This window comes from Ahaetulla prasina, chromosome 5 (assembly GCF_028640845.1).
Source record: "Ahaetulla prasina isolate Xishuangbanna chromosome 5, ASM2864084v1, whole genome shotgun sequence".
Classification (NCBI taxonomy): Eukaryota; Metazoa; Chordata; class Lepidosauria; order Squamata; family Colubridae; genus Ahaetulla; species Ahaetulla prasina.
Genome location: NC_080543.1, coordinates 80,394,858 through 80,421,600, shown reverse-complemented (window position 1 = coordinate 80,421,600; position 26,743 = coordinate 80,394,858). Strand labels below are relative to the sequence as shown.

Genomic DNA, 26,743 nt, shown 5'->3' with positions numbered 1-26,743 from the left:
TTCATGTGCCGAGTAACATATAGAAAAGTACGAATCGGTGAAGATGATAAGATGATAAAATCCCAGGTGGTAGGGCATTAACAGATGATGAAACCTCCAATGGATTTCCAGTTGTCAAATAGGACAAATAAAGGCTGGAACCAGATAATAAAGATGATAAAACCGAAGAAAGTAGACAGACAACATCCATGATGAATCTGTGGATAAAGTTCCTACAAACAGATCTTAATAAGGTAGAAATTACTATCAGTCTGTCCATAGTCCAGTCCAGAAACCCATGGGGTACAAAATGGATGGCATTACGGTCCCCACCATCGATGTCCATTGTCAATTACTCCACCGAGGCCTGTCATATCGCCCCCTCCGCCAAATACTCCGAGAGCAGGCTGCTCAGGCCAAGACCTGTCCACAGCCGGCTACTGACTCCAAAAGGCCACAGGTCCCAATGTGGCAGGGAGCCAAATCGGATGGATGAAAAACCAGGCAGAGAAGGCGAATGCAGGCCGGGAAAACCTTCACCCCTTCAACGTTCGAAAGTCAGGGGGCGGACAACTATAGGCTAGGAACAATCCTTCGCCCCATCGATATTCAGAAGTCAAATGGGGGGGGGAGGCCATCAATAGAGGACGCAGATGAAAAACGCCAGATGGAAAGCGCCATTAAAGGAGAAACAAACCGCGGCACGCCTCAGGCCTCGTCTCAGGCCTCACCTCCCACCGCGGCCTCACCCCGCCCAAAGCCGATGGAACCGCGGAACAGAGGACGCTGGAAAAAACGCCTCGTAGCCCACCAGGGCCTCGCCAGGCGTAACAAAACGCCGATGGGCAAAACAGGCCGGGACTAATGCCGCAGCTGAAGTCGGGCCGAAATCGAGGCCAGAGCCAGCAGCAAACAGCGGGCCTCCCTCGCGCCCCGAAGATGGCCACCATCATCCAATTCGCCGCTTTTCCCTCGGTCCCGTTCTCGGCCGCCGCAAACCCGAGAGGGTCAAGAAACCTCTCCTGCGGCAGCCCGGAAGATGATCCAGTAGATCGAGGGACAGGAGCAGCTCGGTAAGTCACCCAAAGTCCACCATCCTGGGAGAATCATCCAGCGCCGATTCCGACTCCCCTAGCAAACCGCCATACTTGCGCATGCGCAGAGCCTTTTTTTTTGCAACAAAAAAAGCACCAGGTCTTATTTTCAGGGGGGTTGTTGTCCACTGACTCACCTCACTTGTACGCGTCTCCCCCTGTCTTCTTTTCACTGTCAGAGGCCTTCAGGAACTTCTTCTGAGGCCGGTAAGGCTTTCCTGTAGGCCTCTGCAGCTGATAACACAGTTCCGGATCGATTTGGAGCTCTGTTATCGGCTGCAGAGGCCTTTAGGAAAGACTTGCAGGCCTTGCCGGCTGCAGAATAAATGGGTTGGCAAAGCAGGTGTCAGGGTGTGCAACTGTCCAAAGGTAAATATATAGGGCAGCTCCACCCCCCCATCCCCACCCTAGTTTAGTTTTTACCTGTGCACCCTGGGGTGGGCGGGGTCTTAATTAGGGCTCATTTTGGGCGGTAGGACTTACATTAGGCACAGATGTAAAAATCAAGCTAGGATTTACTTTCGGACAGCTCATATTTTCGGGGAAATATAGTACTTTAAAAAAATGCCAAGAAAACACTATGATTTATTCAGGCATTCACCAAGAGTCAAAGTCTAACAAGATGGTGTATATACATATACATATACATATACATATACATATACATATATATATACACATACATATACATATACATATACATATATATATACACATACATATACATATACATACATATACATATACACATACATACATACATACATACATACATACATACATACACACACACACATAATTTACCATAAATCAAGCAACAAATACAGATTTTCAAATGACCAAGGTATATATTAGAATTAAGTTGGTATGCAAGAATGAGGAGAAATTGAAGGAATAAGCACTGGAAAAAACATTTCTCACTTATTTAGTGGTAACAAACTGAATATGTGAGAAAACTCTTCAAGGCATATGAGACATTTTGTGAATTAAAAGGACTAATAGTTACCGTATGTAAAATTATAAAGCATTGGGTTGAATGTCTTTACACTTCTGATAGAGAAAGCAGGACATCTGGAATATGCATTTATAATATATTAGTACCTTTCAAAATGAGGGGAAGAATAGTCATTACCGTGTTTCCCCAAAAATAAAACCATGTCTTATATTTTTTTGAACCCTGAAATAAGCACTTGGTCTTATTGCCATGGGCTCAAAAGCCCAATTGGGCTTATTATCAGGGGATGTCTTATTTTGGGGGAAACAGGGTAGATATTACAATCCAGAGAGCAAACCCAGTAGAATATCTGAGACATAAAAATAAGCGTGTACTCACTTGAGAATCATAGTCATGGTTTCTTTTCTGTCTTTCCCTTGAAAAGGTAGAGTACCAGTGAGCATTTCAAACTGAAAGAATAAAACTTTCATCAATTATACTAAAAGATATGGAGAAAACATTTGACAAGATTCTTTAGAACATAATTTTAATTTTTTTCTATAAATGTAAATCAGGAGGTTTATATGCAATTTTCTCTAATAACAGCTTAAGTTCCCAAAAGCTTAACTCTATATTTAATGCCTCCAATATGTTTATTTTTTTTTATTGAAAAAGTTTTACAAGATTTTTTCCCCCATTAATCCCCCCCTCCCCCCAACCCTAACTCTTCCCCTCCCCCCTCCCTCCTTCCCCACCCCTCCAACTTCCCAGAGCAAATACAGGGTATCGTAGCTAACAATCATAAACTAAAATATGCTAATTAATATAAAATCCCATCCCTCTTCTTGAACCTCAACTCCCCTTTTCCATAAAAAAAAGAAGAAAAAGGAAAATATTAATACTAATACAATTACCATTCATTTAAAAGCTATTTAGTATTTTGTTATTTCAATCTCCATTATATATATATCTTTCAAAAATAATCTTTCAAATATGCTGATAATTCTACCTTCTCATCTAAGTCCATTAAGTTTAAAATCCAATCTTCCATAATAAACAGTATCCCATCTTCCAATGTTGTAATATCAAAAATTATTCCTCAGTATACCTTATCTGACCAGACACTAGTAAGATCTCAAATTCAGACCTATCTAGTGGCAATGAGAGTGGCAAAATGGGAATATTTTTCCACTCTCACTGCATCAGCAGATAACCGCCCAGCTGCCCTGTTTAGGGTGACCCGCTCGCTCCTCCATCAGGGAGCACTGGAGGATCCCTTACATGGGCGTGATGAGGAGTTTGGACAATATCTGTTTGATAAAATCGCTCAGATTCAGGAAGGTTTGGACTCAGATTGGGTAGATCCGGGCGGGGAGGAAGAGGCAGGTCTTGGGGCTGCTACCTGGGATGAGTTTGATACTGTGGCTCCTGAGGACATGGACAGGATACTGGGGAGACTGAATGCGACCACATGTTTATTGGACCCGTGTCCCTCCTGGCTGGTACTGGCCACCCGGGAGGTTACACAAGGCTGGCTCCAGGGAATTGTTAACGCCTCCTTGGTGGACGGTGTCTTCCCTACCGCCTTGAAAGAGGCGGTGGTGAGGCCCCTCCTCAAGAAGCCCTCCGTGGATCCAGCTGTTCTAGCAAATTACCATCCTGTCTCCAACCTTCGCTTTGTGGCGAAGGTTGTTGAGAGTGTGGTTGCACGACAGTTACCCCAGTACCTGGATGAAACTGTCTATCTGGACCCGTTCCAGTTCGGTTTCCGGACTGGTTACAGCACGGAAACGGCCTTGGTTGCGTTGGTCGATGATCTCTGGAGGGCTCAGGACAGAGGCTGCTCCTCTGTCCTAGTCCTATTAGATCGCTCAGCGGCTTTTGATACCATCGACCATGGTATCCTGCTGTGCCGGCTCGGGGGACTTGGAGTGGGGGGCACAGTTTATCGGTGGTTCTCCTCCTATCTCTGACCAGTCGCAGACGGTGTTGGCAGGGGGGCAGAGATCGACTGTGAGGCGCCTCATGTGTGGGGTGCCGCAGGGGTCGGTTCTCTCGCCTCTTCTGTTCAACATCTATATGAAGCCGCTGGGCGAGATCATCCGTGGTTTTGGGGTGAGTTGTCATCTATATGCTGATGATACTCAGCTGTACATCTCCACCCCTAACCACCCCAACGAGGCCGTCGAAGTGATGTCCCAGTGCCTGGAAGCCGTATGGGTCTGGATGGGGAGAAACAGGCTCCGGCTCAATCCCTCCAAGACCGAGTGGCTGTGGATGCCGGCAGCCCGGTACAGTCAGCTGACTGTTGGGGGCGAGTCGTTGGCCCCCAAGGAGAGGGCTCGCAATCTGGGCATCCTCATGGATGCACGGCTGTCTTTAGAAGAACATATGATGGCCGTCACCAGGAGAGCTTTTTATCAGGTTCCCCTGATACGCCAGGTTTCCCTTTGCACGGTCACTCATGCCCTTGTTATATCCCGCCTGGACTACTGCAATGCTCTCTACATGGGGCTCCCCCTGAAGGGTACCCGGAACCTCCAACTGGTCCAGAATGCGGCTGCGTGGGTGATAGAGGGAGCACCTCGTGGCTCCCATGTGACACCTCTCCTGCACAGTCTGCACTGGCTTCCAGTGGTGTTCCAGGTCCAATTCAAGGTGCTGGTTACCACCTTTAAAGTGCTCCATGACTTAGGACCGGGTTACCTACGGGACCGCCTACTGCCACCAGTAGTCTCCCACCGACCTGTGCGCTCCCACAGAGAGGGCCTCCTCCAGGTACCGTCAGCCAAACAATGTCGGCTGGCAACCCCCAGGGGGAGGGCCTTCTCTGTGGGGGCTCCTGCCCTCTGGAATGAGCTACCTCCGGGGCTTTATCAACTCCCCGACCTCCGGACCTTTCGCCGCAAGCTAAAGACGCTCTTGTTCCAGCGTGCAGGCCTAGCTTAAACGTAGTCTTTAATTGGGGTTTTGAAATTGGGGTTTTTAATTGTATTCTAATTTTTTAGGCCATGCATTGAATTAGGTTTTTATACTGTTTTTAACTGGTGTTATGTATCTTTGTATTTTATTGGCTGTGAACCGCCCTGAGTCCTTCAGGAGAAGGGCAGTATACAAATTTAATAAATAAATAATTAAATAATCCATCATATTTATATATCCATCATACATAATAATAAACATCATCTTTCCTTATATAAATTTAACATTTACCTCATATTCTTCCCCATATTCCCCATACCATAAATTTCTAAACAATTTACACCCCATTTATCATACAATCCATAACTTCTTTCTACTTTCTTTTTTTTTATAAATAATTTTTTTAATTTCCATTTTTCAACATCATATTTATGTACAAACTATTATCCATCATTAATCATTAATTTTTATTTATTACTAATTCAGGCCTGCCCGACTGCCACTTCCTTTCTACACAACTTCCCTCTCTACCCTCTACTACTTTCCCATCCTTCATCCCCTTCACTTTATTACTTCCTCTCCTCCTTCTCCACTCCTCCCTTCTTCCACCCTATCTAACCCTCTTATTCCCCTTCTCCTTCTCTACACTTTCCTATCTACTTTCTTCCCTCCTTCTACTCCTCTCTCCTTTTCTTCCCGAAATGGCAGTCGAGCATCCCCAATATCATTTTAAATTTTTTAATTTCATGTCTTCAAAAATTACTGTACATTAATAATCAGTCCATGTATCACTTGTTGATTCATTCCCCCCCCCTTCCCCCCCCTCCCCCTTCCCCCCCCCAGACTTCCCGGAGCAAATACCGGGTATTATAACCAACAATCACAAGCTAAAGTATACAAAATATACATAACCTCCCACCTTAAAAAAAATTTAAAACTATAGATCCCCTCACAATAAAAATAAAAAAGATAGGAAAGAATAATAAAAAAAAAGGGGAAAGAAACAATACCAACTTCACATATTGCTTCTTCTTACAGTCCATTAATCCATCTTCTCAGATTCAATTTTTTTCCTTTTCCCACTTATATATTCCTTCAAATTTCATAAGTCCATTTCTCAAATTACAGTCCATCTTCTCGAACTCAAATTTTTATCACTTATATATTTCTTCAATTGCCATAACATTTAATGTCCATTCTTCTTATAGTCTTATAGTCCATTTTAAAAATTAGTCCATCTTCTAAAGTTCAAATTTTTTTTCCCACCCACTTGTATATTCCTTCAGATTTCATAAATCCATTTCTTAAATTACAATCCAGCTTCTCAAATTCAAGTTTTCATCACTTATATATTTCTTCAATTGTCATAAGATTTAATATTCAATCTTCCAATACTACTCCATCAATCAAATATCAAACAAATAATCATTTAGACTACATCCACAATATAACAGTAAACAATTAAAATCATCACATCCACATTATCTAAATTCATAAATTTCACTTTTCAACCTTCACAATTGAGTAATATCATCCTATAGATTTATACCATACAAATAGCAAATAACAGAAATCCTATAATTTATATCCTAAACAGATCAATTCCAAAAATTAACCATAATCATCCTATTCACATCTTAAACATTCCTCCCCTCTCCCATTCTATTTTCCATCATTTCCAAACCAGTTAACTTAGCATCTAACAACAAAGGATTCCCACTCTTTAAAACATTAATATAAAAATGTCTCGCTTTCATAACAGAATTAAGAAAATACTTTCTGCCTCTAAAATTCACTGACAAACCCATTGGGACTTCCCATCTAAAATGTATCTGATATTTCTTAAGCTCATCCACCAAAAAAGCAAATTCTCTTCTGTTTCTTAACATTTTAGGAGGAATTTCCTTCATCATTTTTATATCTTGTCCCAATATCTGAAATTTATTGTTATAAAAGGCTTGCAAAATTTCATACCTAATCCTCTTATTTGTAAAATAAATAACCACATCCCTAGGTACTCTATTTTGTCTTGCCCACCAAGAATTAACACGATAAATTCTTTCAATATTAATCTCAAAATCTTCTGGCTCCACACCCTTTATCTGTGCAAAGGCTTGCGTAAAAATCTCCTTTAAATTTTCCTTCCTATTTTGTTTCAACCCCCTCACCCTTATAGCATATTCCATTAATCTATATTGTAATATTACTCTTTCTTCATCTGCCCTATCTACCTTTGCCTTTATATCTTCCATCTTATTATCTAAGTTCCAATTATTTTGATCTTTTCGAATTTCTTCTATTTTCCTTTGCAGCTCTAAATTAGCTTTATTAAATTCTGCAAGATCATCCTGCATCTGAATACAAGAACTTAATATTTGCGCAATTGCATCCTTTACCATTTTCATTTCCCTCTTCTGCTCTTCCACCACTTCCTTGAAATCCAACATCTCTTTCTCTATTTCGTCAAATTTTTGATCTATTTCTAAAAAGTGACTCTCCAAAAACTCCTGTAAAAAATTTCTTACTTCCTTTTTGATTTCTTCTTTTAATTTTTGAATCTGAGCTGAAGAAATTTCAAAGTTTTTAATAACTTTTGGCACTATTTGCTTAAAAGCCATTTTAAAAAAAGGATAACTTAATAATAGACCAAGAAAAAGAAAGAAAAAAAATTATAAAAGAAAGTTTCAAAAAACTTATCTTCTAAATCACTATAATCCCAAGGAAGAAGAAAAAATATAAATCATAAGATTCTCATTTCTTCCAATTAGTCAGTATCTTCCTATATATCTTCTTTTTCAACACACTTTTAGCACTATTTGCTTAAAAGCCTTTTTTTTTTTTAAATATAACTTAAAAACAGGTCAATAGAAAAGAAAAAATATTTAGAAAAGAAAAAATTTCAAAAAATCTTTCTTCTAAATCAGTATAATCCCAAAGAAAAAGAAAAAATATAAATCATAAAATTCTCATATCTTCCGTTTAGTCAGTATGTTTCTGTGTATCTTCTTTCTTCTATTTCAACACTAGACGTTAATAAGCATTTCTACTTTCGTTTTCAGAACACACATTCCACAAAACCGCCATTTGCTTTCTTCTCTCCTATCTTCCCAGCAAATAAATCCTCAGGGGCACACAGGTGCTAGAACGCCAGTTTCTGCTCCGTCCACGTTCCAATCCAATCCACTTCTTTCTACTTTTTATATTCAGAAATATCGCTTATAATTTACCCTATCCCATGAAAGGAAAGTCTTTTCATTTGAAAATATTACTTCTTTACTCCTTGCTCTTTACGTTTAATAGTTACAATCATATTTTGATCCTTCCCTACGGCTTTCTGTGTTTCTTCTCCCATATTTAAGCCCCTATTTTAGGTTGTATTTGCTTTGCTTCCTTTTCCCCTTTTTTAAGCATTCCCACCTACTTCTAACAATGGCTAACTTCTAACCTTCAATACTTTAGTATAAAAATCTCTTGCTTTAAAAACTGTATTAAGACAATATTTCCCTCCCTTATAGTTTACTGTTAATCCAGCTGGTGCATTCCATCTGTACTGTATCTGGAGATTTCTAAGCTGATCCACTAAAAAAGCATATTCTTTTCTATTTCTTAACATTTTAGGAGGAATTTCTTTCAATACCAATACCTCTTGTCCCAATATTTGAATTTTATTTCTACAAGAAACTTGTGAAATTTCATTCCTAATCTTCCTAGATGTAAAATAAATTACTACATCTCTTGGCAAATGTCTCTACTTTGCAACCCATGAATTAACACGGTAAATTTTTTCAATTTGGATTTCAAAGTCCACTGGTTCAGCTGTGCAAAAGCCTCTGCAAAAATCTTTTTTAAGTCCTCTCGTTTATTTTCTTTCAAATCTCTTACTCTCAATGCAAATTCCATAACTCTGTATTGCAATAACACCCACTCTTCTTCTGTTCTCTCCGCCTTAATCTGGAGCACCTCTATTTTATTTTTTTAAGTCCAAATTAACTTGATTAATTTCTTCAACTCTATCATCCAACTGCTTTATATTCTCCGCCTTGGTCTGAAACTCCTCTATTTTGCTTTTTAAGTTCGAATTAACTTGATCCATCTCTTCCACTTTTTCATCCAATTGTTTTGTGTATTCAACTAAAGTCTTAAATGCTGCCACCACTTCTTCTCTTATCTCTTCATCCTCAGCTACAAAGTCTTTAATTTTCAATATTTTCTCCTCAATTTCCTTAATTTTTTTATTCCGAACAGAAATTTGAGCCTTCAAAATTTTCTTCAGCTCCTCTTGTAATTTATGTAGTTGAACTAACGGCGCTCCAACTTCCTTGAAAACAGCAGGCTGTATTTGTACAGAAGCCATCTTACTTTAATTTTATAATTTGAAACAAAGTCAAAGTCTTTTCGTAAGCACAGTATTTAAGTTAAATAAGTCAGTTGTATAATCCTTCCAGCTTTCATTATAGTTTCTTCATATAAATGTAAAATCCAGCAAGTTTAAGCAAAGTTATAAACTGTAACAGTGTTAATAAATACCTCTTTGACTTTCACTTTCACGCCCATTATACTCAGACGCCATTTCCTTTCTTCTCAAACTTCTTCTTCTCTTGTAGAATCCACAAACGGGGTTGAGGTCTGGTACTTACATCTACCTTGCCTCCTGACATTGCTCTGTCTGGTTAAGTCAAAAATCCATTTAAATTCAATATTGATCGCAGATGTGGTCGTGGCGTTTTGCTCTGCCAAAAAAGACAGAGGCGTCCTGGATCCAGAGCTCTTTGGGTTCCCAAGGGAGCTCTCCCCTTCAAGCCTCCAGGATCATTCCTGGTGCTGTTTGGGGGGGGGGGCTCTACCTCCACCCAATCGCTCACCTTTCCCTCTTCAACCGAGGGAAAGGTTTCCAAGCCACTAGACAGCTGCTTTTCGCGCTCTTAGCGGCTCTATGCGATCCAGGGCTGGCGGTCTAAAAAGACCGTCCTCAACAACCAGCGGAGCCACAGGAAGTCCCAATATGTTTATATTAAGAGCCATGATGGTTCAGTGGTTAGAGTGCAGTACTGTAGGCTACTTCTGCTGACTGCCGGCTGCCAGAGGTTTGGCAGATCGAATCTCACAAGGTTGACTCAGCCTTCCATCCTTCCAAATTAGATAAAATGAGGACCCAAATTGTTGCGGGCAATATGCTGACTCTGTAGACTGCTTAGAGACGGCTGTAAAGCACTGTAAAGCGGTATATAACTCTAAGTGCTATTGCTATACCTCAAATACAGGGGTGAAATCTAAAAATTTCCCCTACCGGTTCTGTGGGCGTGGCTTAATTGGTGGGCGTGGCTTGGTGGTCAGATGACTGGGTGGGTGTGGCCAATAATAAATAATAAAAATAATAAACAAAAACTCAGGCTTCTGAGTTTTTTTATTGCAGAAGAGGTTTTTCTGGAACCTTGACACAAAGTATAAAAAACAGTAAGAGGTATCAAAAACTAACTTTCACACTTTACACACACACAACACAACACAACACAACTGACTCACACACAATGTAAAAGCAGCTGCACTTCACACTTCACACAGCCACAAAAAGCTCAAAAACCAACTTTCACACTTTACACACACACACACCTCTCTCTCTCTCACACACACACACACAAAATGCCACATACAGCTTTCTGAGATTTTGTGTGTTTATGTAGTTAGAGTGAAAAACTACATGCCAGCCGGAAAGGAGCAGTAATTATAGGTAAGTGAGGAGGGGGAATTGGCTGGGCATGGGTGGGGGCTCTTGTAAGTGGGGGCTGTTAAAAGTGAGTTTAAAAGCCTGTAAGGATCAGGAAACTCCTCTGGGATCGCCAGAGGAGGCTTTTAAATCCTGGGTTTTTTTTCTTTTTTTCCCCACTTTGGCTGAAGAGGTTTTTTTTAAAAAAAACTTTTAAAGGGTTTTGATCTCTGCTCAAAGAGGGTTTTTTTTTTTACTTTTAAAGGCATGTTTCAGCTGAAGAAAAACTTTTAAAAGTAAAAAAAAAAACCTCTGCTGATGATGCGGCTCAGCAGAGGCAGGGGGGCGGGGCCAGGGATTTTTGCTACCGGTCCTCGGAACCAGCAGCTGCCATAGCTACCTAATAGGGGGAGCCGGTGCGAACTGGGAGCATTTCACCCCTGCTCAAATACATAATTTTATTTCCCTAGATTTTTTTAAAGTATAGATTTTCAATTCCATTCTACCTTTAAAATTGCAAAATAAAAACAGATAACATTGCAATACATTTTAAGAGCAAAATATTCTGAGCTCAAAAATTATATTCTAATTTTATTGGAAGTTGACCAACCTTGAAAGGGAGGTTGGACAATTTTTGATAACAGACTGTTCTAATATAAGAACACATATGGTGAGACTAAAATGTGCTTTGAGAGTTGATATATTTGAAATTCAAAATTATTGGGCATATTTCTATTTTAATGAAACAGTTCCAAAACATATTTGTATTTTCTTTTCTGCTTTTATATTTAAGAAATTTAAATATTTAATACAATGGTTTATGAATAATATACATACCAAAAGTAATCAAAATTAATTTGGCTATTAATTTTTTGGAAATTGAAATTATTCTTTTTTCTCCTCTAGAAAGTTCTTTAAAACAATGCTTATAACTTTGTATGATTCCTAGGTGATATCTCAAATTATTTTAAATTTAGGAGGTATTGTATACTGACTACCAAAAACTAAAAACTAAAATTAAGTATAGTTGGATATTTGAAATTATTTCTCTGAGAAGTTTAAAAAATCCTGTACTTGAACCATTTAATTTTGTTACGAAATATTTACTCCATGCTAATCATATGTTTTAATATACTTGTGACAGAAATACACTAAAGTGTAACATTCTAGTCAAATTAAAAACATGTTAAAATCCCTTTTCTTTCAAAAACTGCATAATTATGTTTCTTGTAAAAGTTAACACTTCTTTATTTATTTTTTTTGTAATACATAAGTAACGTTGACCATGTTAACAGCTTGTACTTTAAACACAGTTCAAAATCTACATATATTTGTTATTTAAGCCAATTTATAGTGAAAAATATTGCATTAGCATATTTTAAAAATCCTAAATGAAAATCCAAAAGTAATTTGCTTAGAATTGATTATGGACAAAACAAATTTGAAAAATATCATTTTTATAATACTATTACTATAATTCTCTTTAGATATAAATCATTTCCATTTGTCCTAATTCAACCCATAGATGTAAATTGACAGGATTCAATTCATCCTAGAGGTATTTATGAAATAATAAAAATAGTGCCAAATTTATACTGACCTGCAAACTGCTAACCAGTGAAATAAAGAACTAAATTATTTACACTGTCAATTTATATCCCTCATATATATATATATATATATATATATATACGTATGTTCAGAATAAATTAATTAGGTGGGTTTATATTTGACAGTCACATATGGTTAAAATGAAGTTCCTTCTCTTCTTTTATTAAAAGCATGGTGCTGAGTATCAAAGATCCATAGACTTTATTATCCCATGCAAACTTACCATTAACACACCAAATGACCACCAGTCTGCACTCTGTGTATGACCTCGCCGATTAACTACTTCTGGGGCCATGTATTCCACGGTTCCACAAAAGGAGTACGCCTTTTTCTCATGATCAATAGATTCTTTGCTTAAGCCAAAATCTGGGAGAAGAAAAAACATTTGTATACATATTTCTAACCAGAAAATTATTTAGTTTTTAATAGGCTATTTTTAAGTGCATGTATTTTGCGAACATTCTGTTTTATCACGCAAAAAACAAGGTGCTACAAATCATTCATAGAAAGTAAATTTTGCCTTACATACCTGTTAATTTAATATGTCCTTCTTCATCAAGTAGTATGCTATAAATAAAATAAAGTTTTAAATTGTTATATGAATTTTATTAGTAACAATTAAAGAAAGCTATAAACAGTATTAAATGTAATAACAGGGTTACTTTTCTACTGATAAAGGTTTCCCCAATCCAGTTGTGTTTGACTCTAGGGAGTGGTGCTCATCTCCGTTTCTTAACTGAGTAAGCTAGCATTGTCTGAAGAACTTTAGTGGTCAGAAAGCCAGTATGATCATAAGCCGAGGGGCAGGGAATGCTGTTACCTTTTCACCAAAGTGGTACCTATTTATCTACTTGTATTTGCATGTTTTCAAACTGTTAGATTGGCAGGATTGCTAGACTGGGGCAAGTAATGGCAGATCACCACAGATGGTATTCAGCCGGTTCGGACTGGTTCAGCCGAACCGGTAGCGGCAACTGCGGGTGGGCCACCCACCCACCCTAGCATAATGCTGTCCTATTTAGCCACATTTTCGGGGCCGGGCGCATGTGCGGAAGGCGCGCATACACCATGAACCGGTGGCAAAAATATGTGAAACCCACCGCTGGAGCTCACCCCATTGTTTGACGCTCAGGTATTGAACCCAAGCTGTCAGCTTTTCAACTGACAAGCTCAGTGTCTTTAACCGCTGAGCCATCACACCTGTTTAGATAGGAATGGCCCTATGGGGTTATTTATATTTTTAGGGTTTTTTAAACTATTTTAAATGTTTTAAATGTTTTAAATTTTTGGCCATTTTGTAATATGTTTGTTTTAGTCTTGTTTTAATTTATATACTGCGCTTTTTATTTGGCTGTACACCGCCCTGAGTCCTTCGGGAGAAGGGCGGTATAAAAATCGAATAAATAAAATAAATAAATAAGCCTCTACAATAAATACATAAATTTATCAAATGTATAAATGTAGCCATGGGCATCTGCAAGTGTTTGCTTCTTTTATTAGAAAGATGGAAGTAGAATAGAATAGAATAGAATAGAATTTTTATTGGCCAAGTGTGATTGGACACACAAGGAATTTGTCTTGGTGCATATGCTCTCATTGTACATAAAAGAAAAGATACGTTCATCAAGGTACAACATTTACAACACAATTGATGGTCAATATATCAATATAAATCATATGGATTGCCAGCAACAAAGTTACAGTCATACAGTTATAAGTGGAAAGAGATTGGTGATGGGAACTATGAGAAAATTAATAGTAGTGCAGATTTAGTAAATAGTTTGACAGGTTTTTTTTTATAAAAAAGTTTTATTTTAACATTCATATCCAATTACCTATTTAGTGTACCATCATATACAATTAATCGGACCTGCCCGGTCACCACCCCCTTCCTTTAACTCTCTTCCCTTCTCTACCTTCTTCTACATTCTACGACCATCCTCCCCTTCTCTTATCTACATCCTCTCCTCCTTCCTCCCTACTCCTTTTTTCTCCCTCTTCTATCCCTCTTCCTTCCTTTCCTCTTCCTCCTCTTCTCTTTCCTACCTCCTTCTCTCTTCTACTTCCTTCCTTCCCATCATTCTGAAATGGTAGCCAGGCAGCTCGATCTTACATTAATTATACATCTTCAAACATCTCTGTACATTAACCATCAATCCATTTTCTACCGTCATCCCCCCCCTCCCCCTCCCCCTCCCTCCCCCCACCCCCCAGGACTTCCCAGAACCGAATACAGGATATAAAACTAACAGTCAAAAATTAAAATATAACACAAATCATAATCCATAGTCACTCCTTAAAACCTCAACTCCCCTTCCACATCTCTCGGTAAACACTTCTGCCTTGTCAACCAAGAATTAACACAAGAATTTTTTTCAATATTAACTTCAAAATCTTCTGGTTCCACTCCATCTATCTGAGCAAAGGCCTATATAAAAATCTCTTTCAAATTTTCCTCCCTACATTCTTTTAATCCCCTCACCCTTATAGCATATTCCATTAATTTATATTGTAATATAACCCCTTCTTCATCTGCCCTATCTACGTTAACCTGAATATCATCTATTTTATTTTCTAAATTCAAATTAATTTGAACTTCATCTATTTTCCTTTGCAAATCTAAATTAATTTGGTTAAGTTCTTCTAGTCTTTCCTCTGTCTGAATACTAGATAGCAATAATGGGGTAATTGATTCCTTTAATTTTTTCATCTCCTTCCTCTGCTCTTCCACCATATCTTTAAAATCCAGTATTTCTCCATTTCATTAAATTTTTGATCTATTTCTGAAAGATGAGCCTCCATAAGCTCCTGTAAAAAATTCCTTAAACCTTCTTTAATATCTTCTTTTAATTTCCGTATCTGAACTGAAGAAATTTCCAGTATTTTAGAAGTGGTTAAATCTCTTTGCTTGAAAGCCATTTTTAAACTAAGTAATACCAAGAAGAAAAAGAAAAAAAGAAAAAGAAAAAAGAAAAATTCAGTAAGCTTTTCTTCTTATACACAGTAATAAAAAGATTAAAAAAAAGAGACCAAAAAAAAATTCCATTTAAAAAAATATCTTGTTATATTCTTCTTAAAGGTTCCACGCCAGCAATTATAATAAGCATTTCCTTAGCTTTCACTTCCAATACACAAAACGCCATTTACTTTCAATACACAAAGCACCATTTACTTTCATCATCTCCAATCTTGACTATGAATACATTCTCTGTCAGGGAGTTAAAATCTTCTTACAATCAAATGCCAAAGCTCCTGTTTCAGCTCTCTCCGCGTTAGCAGTACTTCAGTAATCCATTTCAGTCGCGGAGATGGGCGCTGCGTTTTGTTCCGCCATTTGGCAGAAGTGTTCCGGATTCCGGAGCTTTTTTTCAGGCTATAGAAGGAGCGTTCCCATCAAGCCACCAGAAAACTTCCTGGGGCTTTCCTGGGGGCTCTACTTCAGCCCGAATGCTCACCTCTCCTTCTTTGCCCGAGGGAAGACATTTTCAAGCCGCTTGACAGCAGATTAACGCTGTCTAAGGGGCTCTACAGAATCACACAGAACTGGCGGTCTGAAATAGATCGCCATTAACGAAGCGGAGCCACCCGGAAGTCAATAGTTTGACAGTGTTGAGGGAATTATTTGTTTAGCAGAGTGATGGCCTTCGGGAAAAAACTGTTCTTGTGTCTAGTTGTTCTGTTGTGCAGTGCTCTATAGCGTCGTTTTGAGGGTAGGAGTTGAAACAGTTTATGTCCTGGATGCGAGAAATCTGTAAATATTTTCACGGCCCTCTTCTTGATTCGTGCAGTATACAGGTCCTCAATGGAAGGCAGGTTGGTAGCAATTATTTTTTCTGCAGTTCTAATTATCCTCTGAAGTCTGTGTCTTTCTTGTTGGGTTGCAGAACCGAACCAGACAGTTATAGAGGTGCAAATGACAGACTCAATAATTCCTCTGTAGAACTGAATCATCAGCTCCTTGGGCAGTTTGAGCTTACTGAGTTGGCGCAGAAAGAACATTCTTTGTTGTCCTTTTTTGATGATGTTTTTGATGTTAGCTGTCCATTTTAGATCTTGCGATATGATAGAACCTAGAAATTTGAAGGTTTCTACTGTTGATACTGTGTTGTCTAGTATTGTGAGAGGTGGAAGTATGGAAGGGTTTCTCCTAAAGTCTACCACCATTTCTACGGTTTTGAGTGTGTTCAGTTCCAGATTGTTTTGGTCGCACCACAAGGCTAGTCGTTCGACCTCTCATCTATATGCAAATTCGTCATTGTCTCGAATGAAACCAATCACTGTTGTGTCATCTGCAAACTTCAGTAGCTTAACAGATGGATCGTTGGAGATGCAGTCATTGGTATACAGAGAGAAGAGAAGTGGGGAGAGCACACAGCCTTGGGGGGCCCTTGTGCTAACTGTACAGGTATTTGATGTGATCTTGCTTAGCTTCACCTGCTGCTTCCTGTTTGTTAGGAAGCTTGTGATCCACTTACAAGTCTGTTCCGGTACCTGTAGCTGGTTTAGCTTAGTTAGAAGAATGTCTGGAATGATGGTATTGAATGCTGAACTGCTGAGTGTTATGCTATATGTTATTCCCCTCTAGTATTTCTATATACATAGAAAAGGGCAGATATTTATGACATAAAAAAACTTTTGCCATGACCATAATTCCGTGGACACAGCTACTTGAATCCAATTTGAAATAACTTACTTTTCTGGTTTTAGATCTCTGTATATTATCCCAAGACTATGCAAATGGTCTAAAGCGAGTGCTAATTCAGCCAAATAAAATTTGACATCATCTTCTGTGAACATGACCTACAAAGAAAAATACGCATTTTCATAACTAAGGTATTGTCAGGTCCTACCATCAAAGGCTGAAGGTGAGGGGGAGGAAGGGTGTACAAATGTGCAATATGATTTTGTGTATGTGATGAGAAATAGGGAGGGGGGAACGACAGGTGATGAAGACCAGAGAAGTTTGTACCAGAGGCACCAAGGCAATGCACCTTGAGAAAGGTATGTGAATTGCCCAGAACAGGGGTCGGTAACCTTATTCAAAGAGCCACTTGGGCCTGTTTCCCACAGAAAAAAATCCCACTGGAGCCATAAAACCCGGGTGGGCGTGGCCAACTTGATGTCACTCACTTCCACCCAATCACATGATCCCCTAGCCACATCTACCCAGCCACAAACCATTCTATCTCTCCCCCCCGCCATGGGTCTCTCTCCCTCTGTATCTCTCTCTCCCCCTCTCTTCCCCTCTCTCACCCCTCTCTATGTATCACTCTGTAAGTGTCTCTCTATGTCTCTCTCTCAACCCCCTCTCTGTGTATCACTCTGTGTGTGTCTCTATGTCTCTCTCTCTCTCTTTCCCTTTCTGTGTGTGTGTCTGTATCTCCTCCCCTCCCTTTGGGCGGCCATTCTCCTCCTCCCTCATCCTCTCATGATGCCCTGGCAGGCTGTGTCTGAGCCAGGAGCATGCACATGCACGGGGAGACCTTCCTCAAGCGAGCGCTAAAGCGCAGCAAAGGTGCACGTGGGGTGGGAGGCTGCTCACTTAGGAGGGTCTTAACAGGCCACAGCTTCTCTCCTGCACTAATGCTCTGGCCATTGGCTTGCCATTTCATCCCCCACCCCTGGCAGCTCTTTGGCCGAGCACAGAAGATGCGAACTCCAGCCCGAAGCGGCTGCAAGCAAAGGCTGCCTTACATGCAAATGTGGCACAAAGGCAGGTACAGGGCGGCTTCGCTCCTGCACTCTCCTCCTCCTCCTCCCACTCTCATGATGCCTTGGCTGTGGCTCAGCCGGGAGCATGCGACCGCGTGGGGAGACCCTCAAGCAAGCCGCTGCCCGCCCTACACACCTTTCCTGAACTTTGGACAGGATCTTATTTTGTTTTGAACCCTGAAATAAGGGCTTGGTTTTATTATCGGGGGGGGGGTCTTGTTATTTTGGGGGTGCAGGAGGCCCAGGCAGCCTGCGCACTCACAGCCAGGAGTCCGGCAGAGAGAGACTTCCTTTGCACACCACCATCAAGCCCCTCCCCTCCCACTGGGTGTGTGTGTAGAACAAAAGCGGCTCGAAGGCGCCAAGCCATATGAGTGCCTGTTCCCACCCCCCGCCTCACCATGTCGATGTGGGCAAAGCCGGTGAGCACAAGGTCCTTGAGCAGATAGCCAATGCTGCTGGCCCTCGCGCAGAAGCCACGGCCTGGGCCAGCTCTCCATGAAGGCTCCAGCTCCAACCATCACCATAGAGTGGGAAGCACACTCCCAGAGCGGCCGCTGCCCTGGCTGGGGTTTGGAAACCACAGAGGCAGAGTTTGGGGGTCAGAAAGATTTCTGCTGCTTTCCTTGCATGCAGCCAAAAGCAGAAGCAGCAGGAGTTTTTCTTTCTCTCCTCCAAAATCTGCCTCTGTGGCTTCCAAACCCCAGCCAGGGCAGCGGCCGCTCTGGGAGTGTGCTTTCCACTTTATGGTGACGGTGGCTTGAGGCCTCCCCTTTCCCCCTGCTCCTCTCCGCTCCAATTGTCCGAATGCTGATTGAGTGGAGCGCCCGCCGGCAAGGCCACAGGTGCAGTTTACTCTTTCCAGGCACCTGGCAGCGAGATGCCAGGCAGCCACACTGAGGGTAGTGCCAACAGAAACAGCTTGGCCGGCCCAGCCATGGCCAATGCTCCTCACCTGTGGCTGAGCTTGGCCACCGGTGGCCATCCTGCAAAGGAAGCCCCGGGGTGACGATGCTTGCGCTGGGGCTGCTGTGATGGGTGCTCGGTAGTGCAGGCTATGCGAATGTGGTGCCTGGGTGCGAGGAAGAGAGCGGGCGGGCTGCCACCATGGCACAGGAGCAGGAGCTTGATGTCTACGCTCGTGCCATGGGTGGCGAAAGGGGCAGGGGGCAAAGGAGTTTGCAGGGATGTAGCTGCCTTGGGAGGATTGGGGGGTGAGGGACCTGTATGTGCGTGTGTGTGTGTGTGAGAGAGAGAGAGAGAGAGAGAAAGAGGGGGGATTATTTTGGGGGGAGGGCATATGTTTAGGCCCACCCCAAAAATCAGGCTTTGCCTTATTTTTGGGACATGTCTTATTTTCGGGGAAACACGGTAGTAGAATTATTTCAAAGTATAGAGAATGCAGGAGAAATGCTATATGATACATACAAAAATTAAGATTTAGAAAATATTCCTACATAGTTAAAGCTATATATTTAAAATTAAAGCTCTATTTAAAAACTCCTGTCATAATTACAATATAAATCTTGCTTACCTCTTTGGATAAGCGTGTAAACAAATCGCCTCCTCTGAGAAAGTCTAAAATAAGATATAACTTCCCTTCTGTTTGAAAAGCTGAGGGAAAAGCAAACAATTTATTTCAGTAAAGTAATACAGTATCTCTAGCCACAGAAAGGAACTATTTAATTATTTATGTTCCCACTCCATAGGATATATCTAGAAAACAATGCCACCATTAGCACCCATCACCTTTAGTGCCTACTGCTGCTGTTTGTTAAAGTTGCTACTGTACTCAAGTAACTAACTGCATCTACTGAAGCTGCTACCATCCTGTCAATCCTTCCTGAAAATTACCCCACTAGAGAAGGCTGAACTATGAACTAAAGAAGGCCTATAGTGAGGGACTGCCTCACTGCACTGCAGTGGAGGGCTGTAAAAAGCATAATGGCCCTTAAAGCTAACTTGGAGGGAATCCTTTTTCATAGGAACTATTCATATTATAAAATTATTGTTTCAACATGTTTGGTCATTAAATTTCTTTGGAAGTATTAAAATACAGTGGCTAAACTCCAGCATTTACCATGGGCTATGGTTTTCAAATAATAAAAACAATGCCTCATAGCTCAAATTCACTAAAAATGTACAATCCTTGCTTGTTAATGCTAAAACATTTATTTATGAGAGATCTTGCTGATTAAAATGTCTCCAAGCTAAGTTGCTGAATCTCAGCAAGAATGTTTATAAAAGAGAAATGCTTCTATGAAACAAATGATATCTGGTGGAAAATACATAGATTATTTAATTATTTATTTAATTTATTATTTAATTTTTGGCAAGAAATACGTTGGTCTGTTCTTGGCAAAAACAATAAGATTGCTCTATATTATGAGTCTATTCTGTTTCATGGTTTTATGCATTGATAAATTATGAAGAATTGGGATGGCATACAAAGATCTTGGAAATAGCAAAATGTTATATACTAATCTCCATGTAAATGGAAAATATTGAGGCAAGACTTTGATTATCACTATATATCAGGCAGTATTAATACTACATTTTTACTGTCACATTGGTTTGCATGGTTATTTTGTATGAATGCAATAATGCTATATTTTACCATGCTTGGAAAAAAAAGGGGAAATATTTCAGTGAGACTCTATACAATATCTTTCAGAATGTATTTAAACTAAGATATATTTGTTTTGAGACTCCTGCTGACTGCCTGGGAAAGTCCTTACAGTTTTCTTGGTAAGATTGCCAGAAATGATTTGCCACTGTCTTGCTTCTGAAAGGAAGGATCAAGAGTGAGTGACTAGCTCAAGATCACTCAGCTGCTTCATGCCTTAATTGGGACTAGAATTAGTCTCTGGATTTCTAGCTTGAGGCTCTAAATTAAGCTATACATTGTAATATATCGTCAGTTTCATAAACGTTTGCACACAATGCCTCAGAAGTTCATTTTAGGAAATCTCTGCTCTGCCTGTCAGAAAGGAGGGTGCTGGATTTCTTAAACCAGGACTTGACAGTAAATCTACACATCTCATCACAGCTTAATTTGGCTGGTAGGTTCAGATTTGACTAAAATCCTTCAGATACACAGCACAGCATTATTAAATAAGAATCTTCACTGGAATTAATATGAAGTAACAACAACAACAAAAAGATGGCCCTGTCAGTGTGTGACAGTACAGTTCCCTTTTGTATCCACAACCTTTTAAAACTTTGTCTTCCCACTGCTCCTCTGTTATACCTGTCTTGTTGTGTAAAGCAACTTTTTGACTTAATTATGCCCCTGCCCTGAAAATTGTTGGCTCCTGTTTTATCTTGTATAGTGAAGGACAATGCCCCCTGGAAAAAATATTTCTATAACCTGTCAAAAAGAGCAATGACAGTTTATTTAGCCCAGCTGCCCCCTAATTCCAATATTAGGTAAACTTGAGTTTTAAGGAAAATGAGGCGTAATAAAAGAAGCAAACTTTCTGAATGATTTCCTTAATCATCTTAGACAAAAAAGATAAGCAAAAATGCAAATCATAAAACTAGCAACAGTAAACACAGTAAGCAATCTCATGAAAGTCATAATAAAAACAATTCTAAAAACTGAATAGCTTTTAAAGTTTTATTTCTAAAAGCTCAGTCCTGGCTACTTATTGGTAGAATTCCACACATGAAATTCTCCTGTCAGAAAAAAACATTTTCTAATTCCTTCTATTGCTAGACCATTCAATGTCAATCAATTTGTTAACGGTTAGGCAGGGTCAATATTTTTATTAAGCCAAACACATATTTTTGAAGCATTATACATAGCGGTTATATAGACCTGACCTTGGGGAAAGTATGAAAGAACCATTAAGGATGGACTTGGCAACATATTACACAGTCCAAAAATTGAAGAAAGCATGAGGAAGAAACTTAAAGTAACCTTACCTTGTTTTGGGGCTTCAAAATTATGTTGTTATACCCTCCAACAGTCTTGAAGCTAGCAGTCTTGAAATCTCAGAGGTATCTGGATTTTTTTACCTGGCCTACCACACAGATATTCTAATCATATTCCATTGATTTATAAAATTTATAAAATGTATTAAACTTACCATAATGTAACTTGACAATAAAGGGATGGTTAACTTCTACTAAGATGTCACGTTCCATTTTTGTCCGAACACGATCACGAACTATAAAACATTTAGTTCAAATTAATAGCTACTAAGTAAATTTGGACTTTTTGTTTTGGAATATCTAGTTATCTCAGCCCAAATGCTTTCCAGAAGCAATGTAATATAAAATGTAATAAATGCAATTAGGCAGTTAGCCAATCAAATACTTTCCCCCCACTTCCACTCAATCATGTATGATTCCTAGAAACTGCCTGGACAAGTCCCTGCAGTTTTCTTGGCAAGATTTTTCAGAAATGATTTGCCCCTGCCTCTTTCTTAGGACTGAGAAAAAGTGATAAACCCAAGGTCACCCAGCTGACTTTGTGCCTAAAGTGGGAATTAGGTCACAATCTTCCCATTTCTAGCCTAATGTCTTAAGCACTACACAAAATTGGCTCGCAATCAAATGCTACTTAATAGCTAAAAAAGATAAGTCTGCTGATGCCAACCTGTATTTCAGATAGCTAGTAGACAAGCTGTGGCATAGGCAATAGTATTATTATGAGCCATGGTGGCGCAGTGGTTAGAATGCAGTACTGCAAACTACTTCTGACTGCTGGCTGTAGTTTGGCAGTTCATTCCTCACCTGCTCAAGGTTTACTCAAACTTCCATCCTTCCGAGGTCAGTAAAATGAGGACCCAGATTGTTGGGGGCAATATACTGACTCTGTAAACAGCTTAGAGAGGTCTGTAAAGCTCTGTGAAGCGGTATATAAGTCTAAGTCAGGGGTGTCCAAACTACGGCCCGCGGGCCAACTGCAGCCCGCGGGTCAGTTTTTATTGGCCCGCAGCAAATTCTGAAAATATAATTGAATATGGCCCGCACATGGCGCTTGAGCTCAACTCTGTAAAACCCCGTTAGCATCCCCTGAACACGCTGGCCAGCCCTGCCCCCCCTTCCCCAAGCAGGGCAAGGTCAGGGCAGGGGCCCCACTCCCCTGTGCGGGACCCCCGGACCCCGCAAGCTCCTTACACAACCGCTCGGCCTGGGTCGGGTCTGCGCGTGGGGCGGGCGATTGGCGTTCCCACGCGGGCTCCACATGCTCGCTGGCTGGCTGGCTGGCGCGGCCCCCACCCACCCACCTACCCGCCCCCCACCCCACCCCACTCGGGCGGGCGGGCGTGCTTCAGCCGCCCGCATTAGGCTCCGTTACAGCCTGGCAACTCCCTCCCTGCGCAAAGCCGGAGCGGCTGCCAACGGCACCATTAGCCACGAAGCAGCAGCGAAGGCGAGCCGGTGTCGGCCGCGGCTGAGTACCTGGCATCCCGCCTGCCTCCTGTGGGCCGCCCCCTCGCCCTTCGCCGGTGCCGGATGGGCAGAGGATGAGGAGAGATGGGCCAAGCTTGCGGGTACTCCATCCTCTGCCGGAGCCAGCAGTACCAGCCCGCCGCATCTGACCTGTGAGTTCGGCCGCGGGCATCCCTGCGCGGAGTTGGGAGACTTCGGGGGAATTGGAGGAAGGGGCAGAGGAGGAGGAGGAAGGGACGCCCGCAGGACCAAGACTGGGAGCAGCCTCGTCCGGAGGGGGTGGGTGGGAGCCGGCAGGGAGGAAGGGAGGCGGGTCGGAGCCTCCGCGAGCGAGGCGACTTAAGCAAGGCAAGGAAGGAGTTGGGGAGACGCGGCGTGGAAGAACAAAAGGATTTGCGGGAGGGGGGGAGGGGGACTGAAGGGGGGTGGGCAGCGAGCAGCCCGCGCCGCTTTTCCCCGCCAGTCAAGAACGCGCCGCGCAAGAGGCAGCAAGGAAAAAAAGTTTTCCCGTAGGCAAAAAGATGACACGGGACGCGGATTGCCGCCTGGAGCTGTCACGTGGCCCAGGTGGCCAGGGACGCCTTCCCACGCAGACCAGGGTCGCTCTAAAGCGGCCTGGAGAGACCCACTTGGGCGCGCGGTCAAGAAAATCAAGAAAAAAAGTATTGTACGTTACTTCCTTTATCAATCACCTTGCTGACATTTGCAAAGAAAAGTATAATCAAAAAGTATAAAACAGTAGTCCGTAGTGCAATTTTGTGACTGGATCAATTGAGGTGCCACTGAAGGTGTCTTCTTACTCTTGGTCTACAGAAGCCACCTTCTGAGGTCACACCAGGGTCTCTGAACATGGGTTTTTGTAAGGCTGACACAGGGCTGATAGCGGGAAAACTCAGGCAAAATTGTCTTTGCGTGGTAAGCGGTTGTGTGACTGCAGAAAGTAACCCCCCCCCATTTCATATTCCTGTAAAACACAACGTCCGCAGCTTGCAACAGGGTGGACGTAAAAGCCCGTCTTGACTCAGACACAGCAAATTGAGGATGTAGTTTGGCATCAGACTACATCAGACTGTGTTTGGTCCTACACAGAGTTCTTGATCTCTGTTAGAAATACACACAGTAATCATGTGTCAATATGTCACCTCTTGTGTGTGGCCCGGGCCACACATGAATTTACTAGGCTTATATACTGTTTGTTGTCCAGCCGCATGCCTTTCTGAATAATTATATTTAAAAATATTACATTAAAAATCAACATAACACAAACACACACGTACACAAACATAGAGATACACACGCACATATATATAACTCACATACATATAGTATACTTAAGCCTAAACTGTGCATAGGGACTACCCAGACGGCTGAAAAAAGTGATTTCTGACAGGTTCTCACACTTTTGACCAGTCCTCACACTTATGACCGGTCATCATTTATGCCTGTTGCAGCATTTTGTGCATAAGGACTACTCAGAGGGCTGAAAAAGTTATTTTTGACCTGTCCTCACACTTTTGACTGGTCCTCACACCTACAACTATCTTTACATTTTGCACCCTATCTTGTAACCGTGGTGAAGAGAAGCAGTTGTGAAATGAGTGATATGGTTGTTAAAAATGCTGCAATGGGCATAAATGTGAGGATGGTCATAAGTGTGAGGACTGGTCAAAAATTACTTTTTTTAGCCCTCTGAGTAGTTTCTATGCCCATAGCCACATCCACTCAGTCACATGAGCAGTTAGCCACGCCCACCAGTCACATGACCACCAAGCCACACCCCAAAATAAGCCACGCCCACAGAACTGGTACGAAAAAAATTACACACACACACCCCCCGTTCAATGGTGTGGCCCGGGCCTTTGCTTATTTTTCTGTATTTGGCCCTCACCAAAAAAACTTTGGACACCCCTGGTCTAAGTGCTATTGTTAAATGCTATTATCATCACTTTAATAATTTCAGGATTGTTCTTCAAATATATTGGCCATCACTAGTCTAATCTCTCCACAAAAGCACTGAATTACAAATACAAATATGTGTATATCATTAACAAACCTTCATTAACTTCTTCCTGAATTCAGGTAGTCCTCACTTACCAACTCCCTCATACACTCAGTCACCATTCAAAGTGATAACTATGATGAAATAGTAACTTTTTCTTTTAAACATCTATAGGTTGCATAATTTACCTTTCAATGTTGCCTTTTTAAGCACTTTCATTGCATACAGCTGTTTGGCATCAGATCCTGAGATTTTTTTCACAAGAAATACCTGTAGCAAGCATAAGTAAAGCCTTTTTAATGTCAAACACAACAATGTTATTGTAACAATCAGTTGAACTGGCCAACAATATAAAAACTAGGACTCTGCAAAGCTTTAAAAAATGTGAAAGTGAATGGGGCATTAACAAATTACCCCCTTCTGAATCCTTACAGTAAATGTAAGAATTTCCAGCATCAGAAGCTGCTCCTAGATGTCTATAAAGTATGTACATATGCATTTATACCTACTTAACTTCAGTGGAAAAATGATGTAGTTGTATATGTATATCACTTGAAGAAATAGATGGGAATAGATTTCAACGCAGTTGCATCAACCTGCACAAAGCAGCCCTTTTAACAATTTGGTACACAATTTATGGCATTTTCATTTTTGTCTCTTTCCAATTAGATTTTTTTTTTTTTTGGTTGGTTTTTGATGCCTTTCTTTTGGGGGGGCTTGGTAATTTTTTTTTTCATTTTTGTTGTTTTGTTGGGTTTTTTGTTTCTTATCGTGGTTTTTTCTTTTTTTCCCCCTTTCACATGGAATATCTTTGTTTGGTTTCTGCAACTATTGTTTTCTAAGTATATGGATTAAGGTAACAAGAACCTGAAGATTGTGGTGGTCAGGAAAGCAAATGTGGATTATAATTGAAATATTTGGATTACAAATTGGATTACAAATTGTGTGGTTTAAAAGTAAAGACCAAGATGAAGAAATTAACATCACATCTATCATCACCGTCAATAACAACAGCATCAAGTGCCGCAGCGCAAAAAACAGCAGATATCGCAATACAACAAGAGAAAATTAATATGGAATTAAAAAATATATTGCAAGCAATTGATGAAGACTTTAAGGAACAAAGAAACAAAGTGGAAGAAGAAGTAAAAGAGGTAAAAGAAATGGGGGGAAAAGAACAACGGTTGACAGCAGTGGAAGAGAAAGCTGAATCAACAGAAAAAAGGTGGAGGAGATGGATTATAAATTTACAATTTACAGGCAAAAGTCAGGAAAAGACAATTATACAGTTGGAAATGGATAAGGCTGATTATTATCTAAGATTCCAAAATACAGAGGAAGAAAAAAGAGAGAATCTATCAGAAAAAAATCCTGAAATACTAGCG

At 40.8% G+C, this 26,743-nt stretch overlaps 1 protein-coding gene across 1 annotated transcript in view; it reads right to left on the bottom strand.

Moving 5' to 3' along the window:
• RPS6KA3 (ribosomal protein S6 kinase A3) overlaps positions 1 to 26,743 on the bottom strand; it is a 179,149-nt gene that overhangs the window by 69,627 nt on the left and 82,779 nt on the right. The window contains exons 4-10 of the mRNA XM_058185843.1: positions 25,547 to 25,628; positions 22,048 to 22,128; positions 19,491 to 19,570; positions 16,938 to 17,044; positions 12,774 to 12,811; positions 12,468 to 12,610; positions 2,407 to 2,477 (exon numbers count right to left, since the gene is read on the bottom strand). Of these exons, the coding sequence (XP_058041826.1) occupies positions 2,407 to 2,477; positions 12,468 to 12,610; positions 12,774 to 12,811; positions 16,938 to 17,044; positions 19,491 to 19,570; positions 22,048 to 22,128; positions 25,547 to 25,628 (602 nt within the window). The remainder of the gene's footprint in view (positions 1 to 2,406; positions 2,478 to 12,467; positions 12,611 to 12,773; positions 12,812 to 16,937; positions 17,045 to 19,490; positions 19,571 to 22,047; positions 22,129 to 25,546; positions 25,629 to 26,743) is intronic.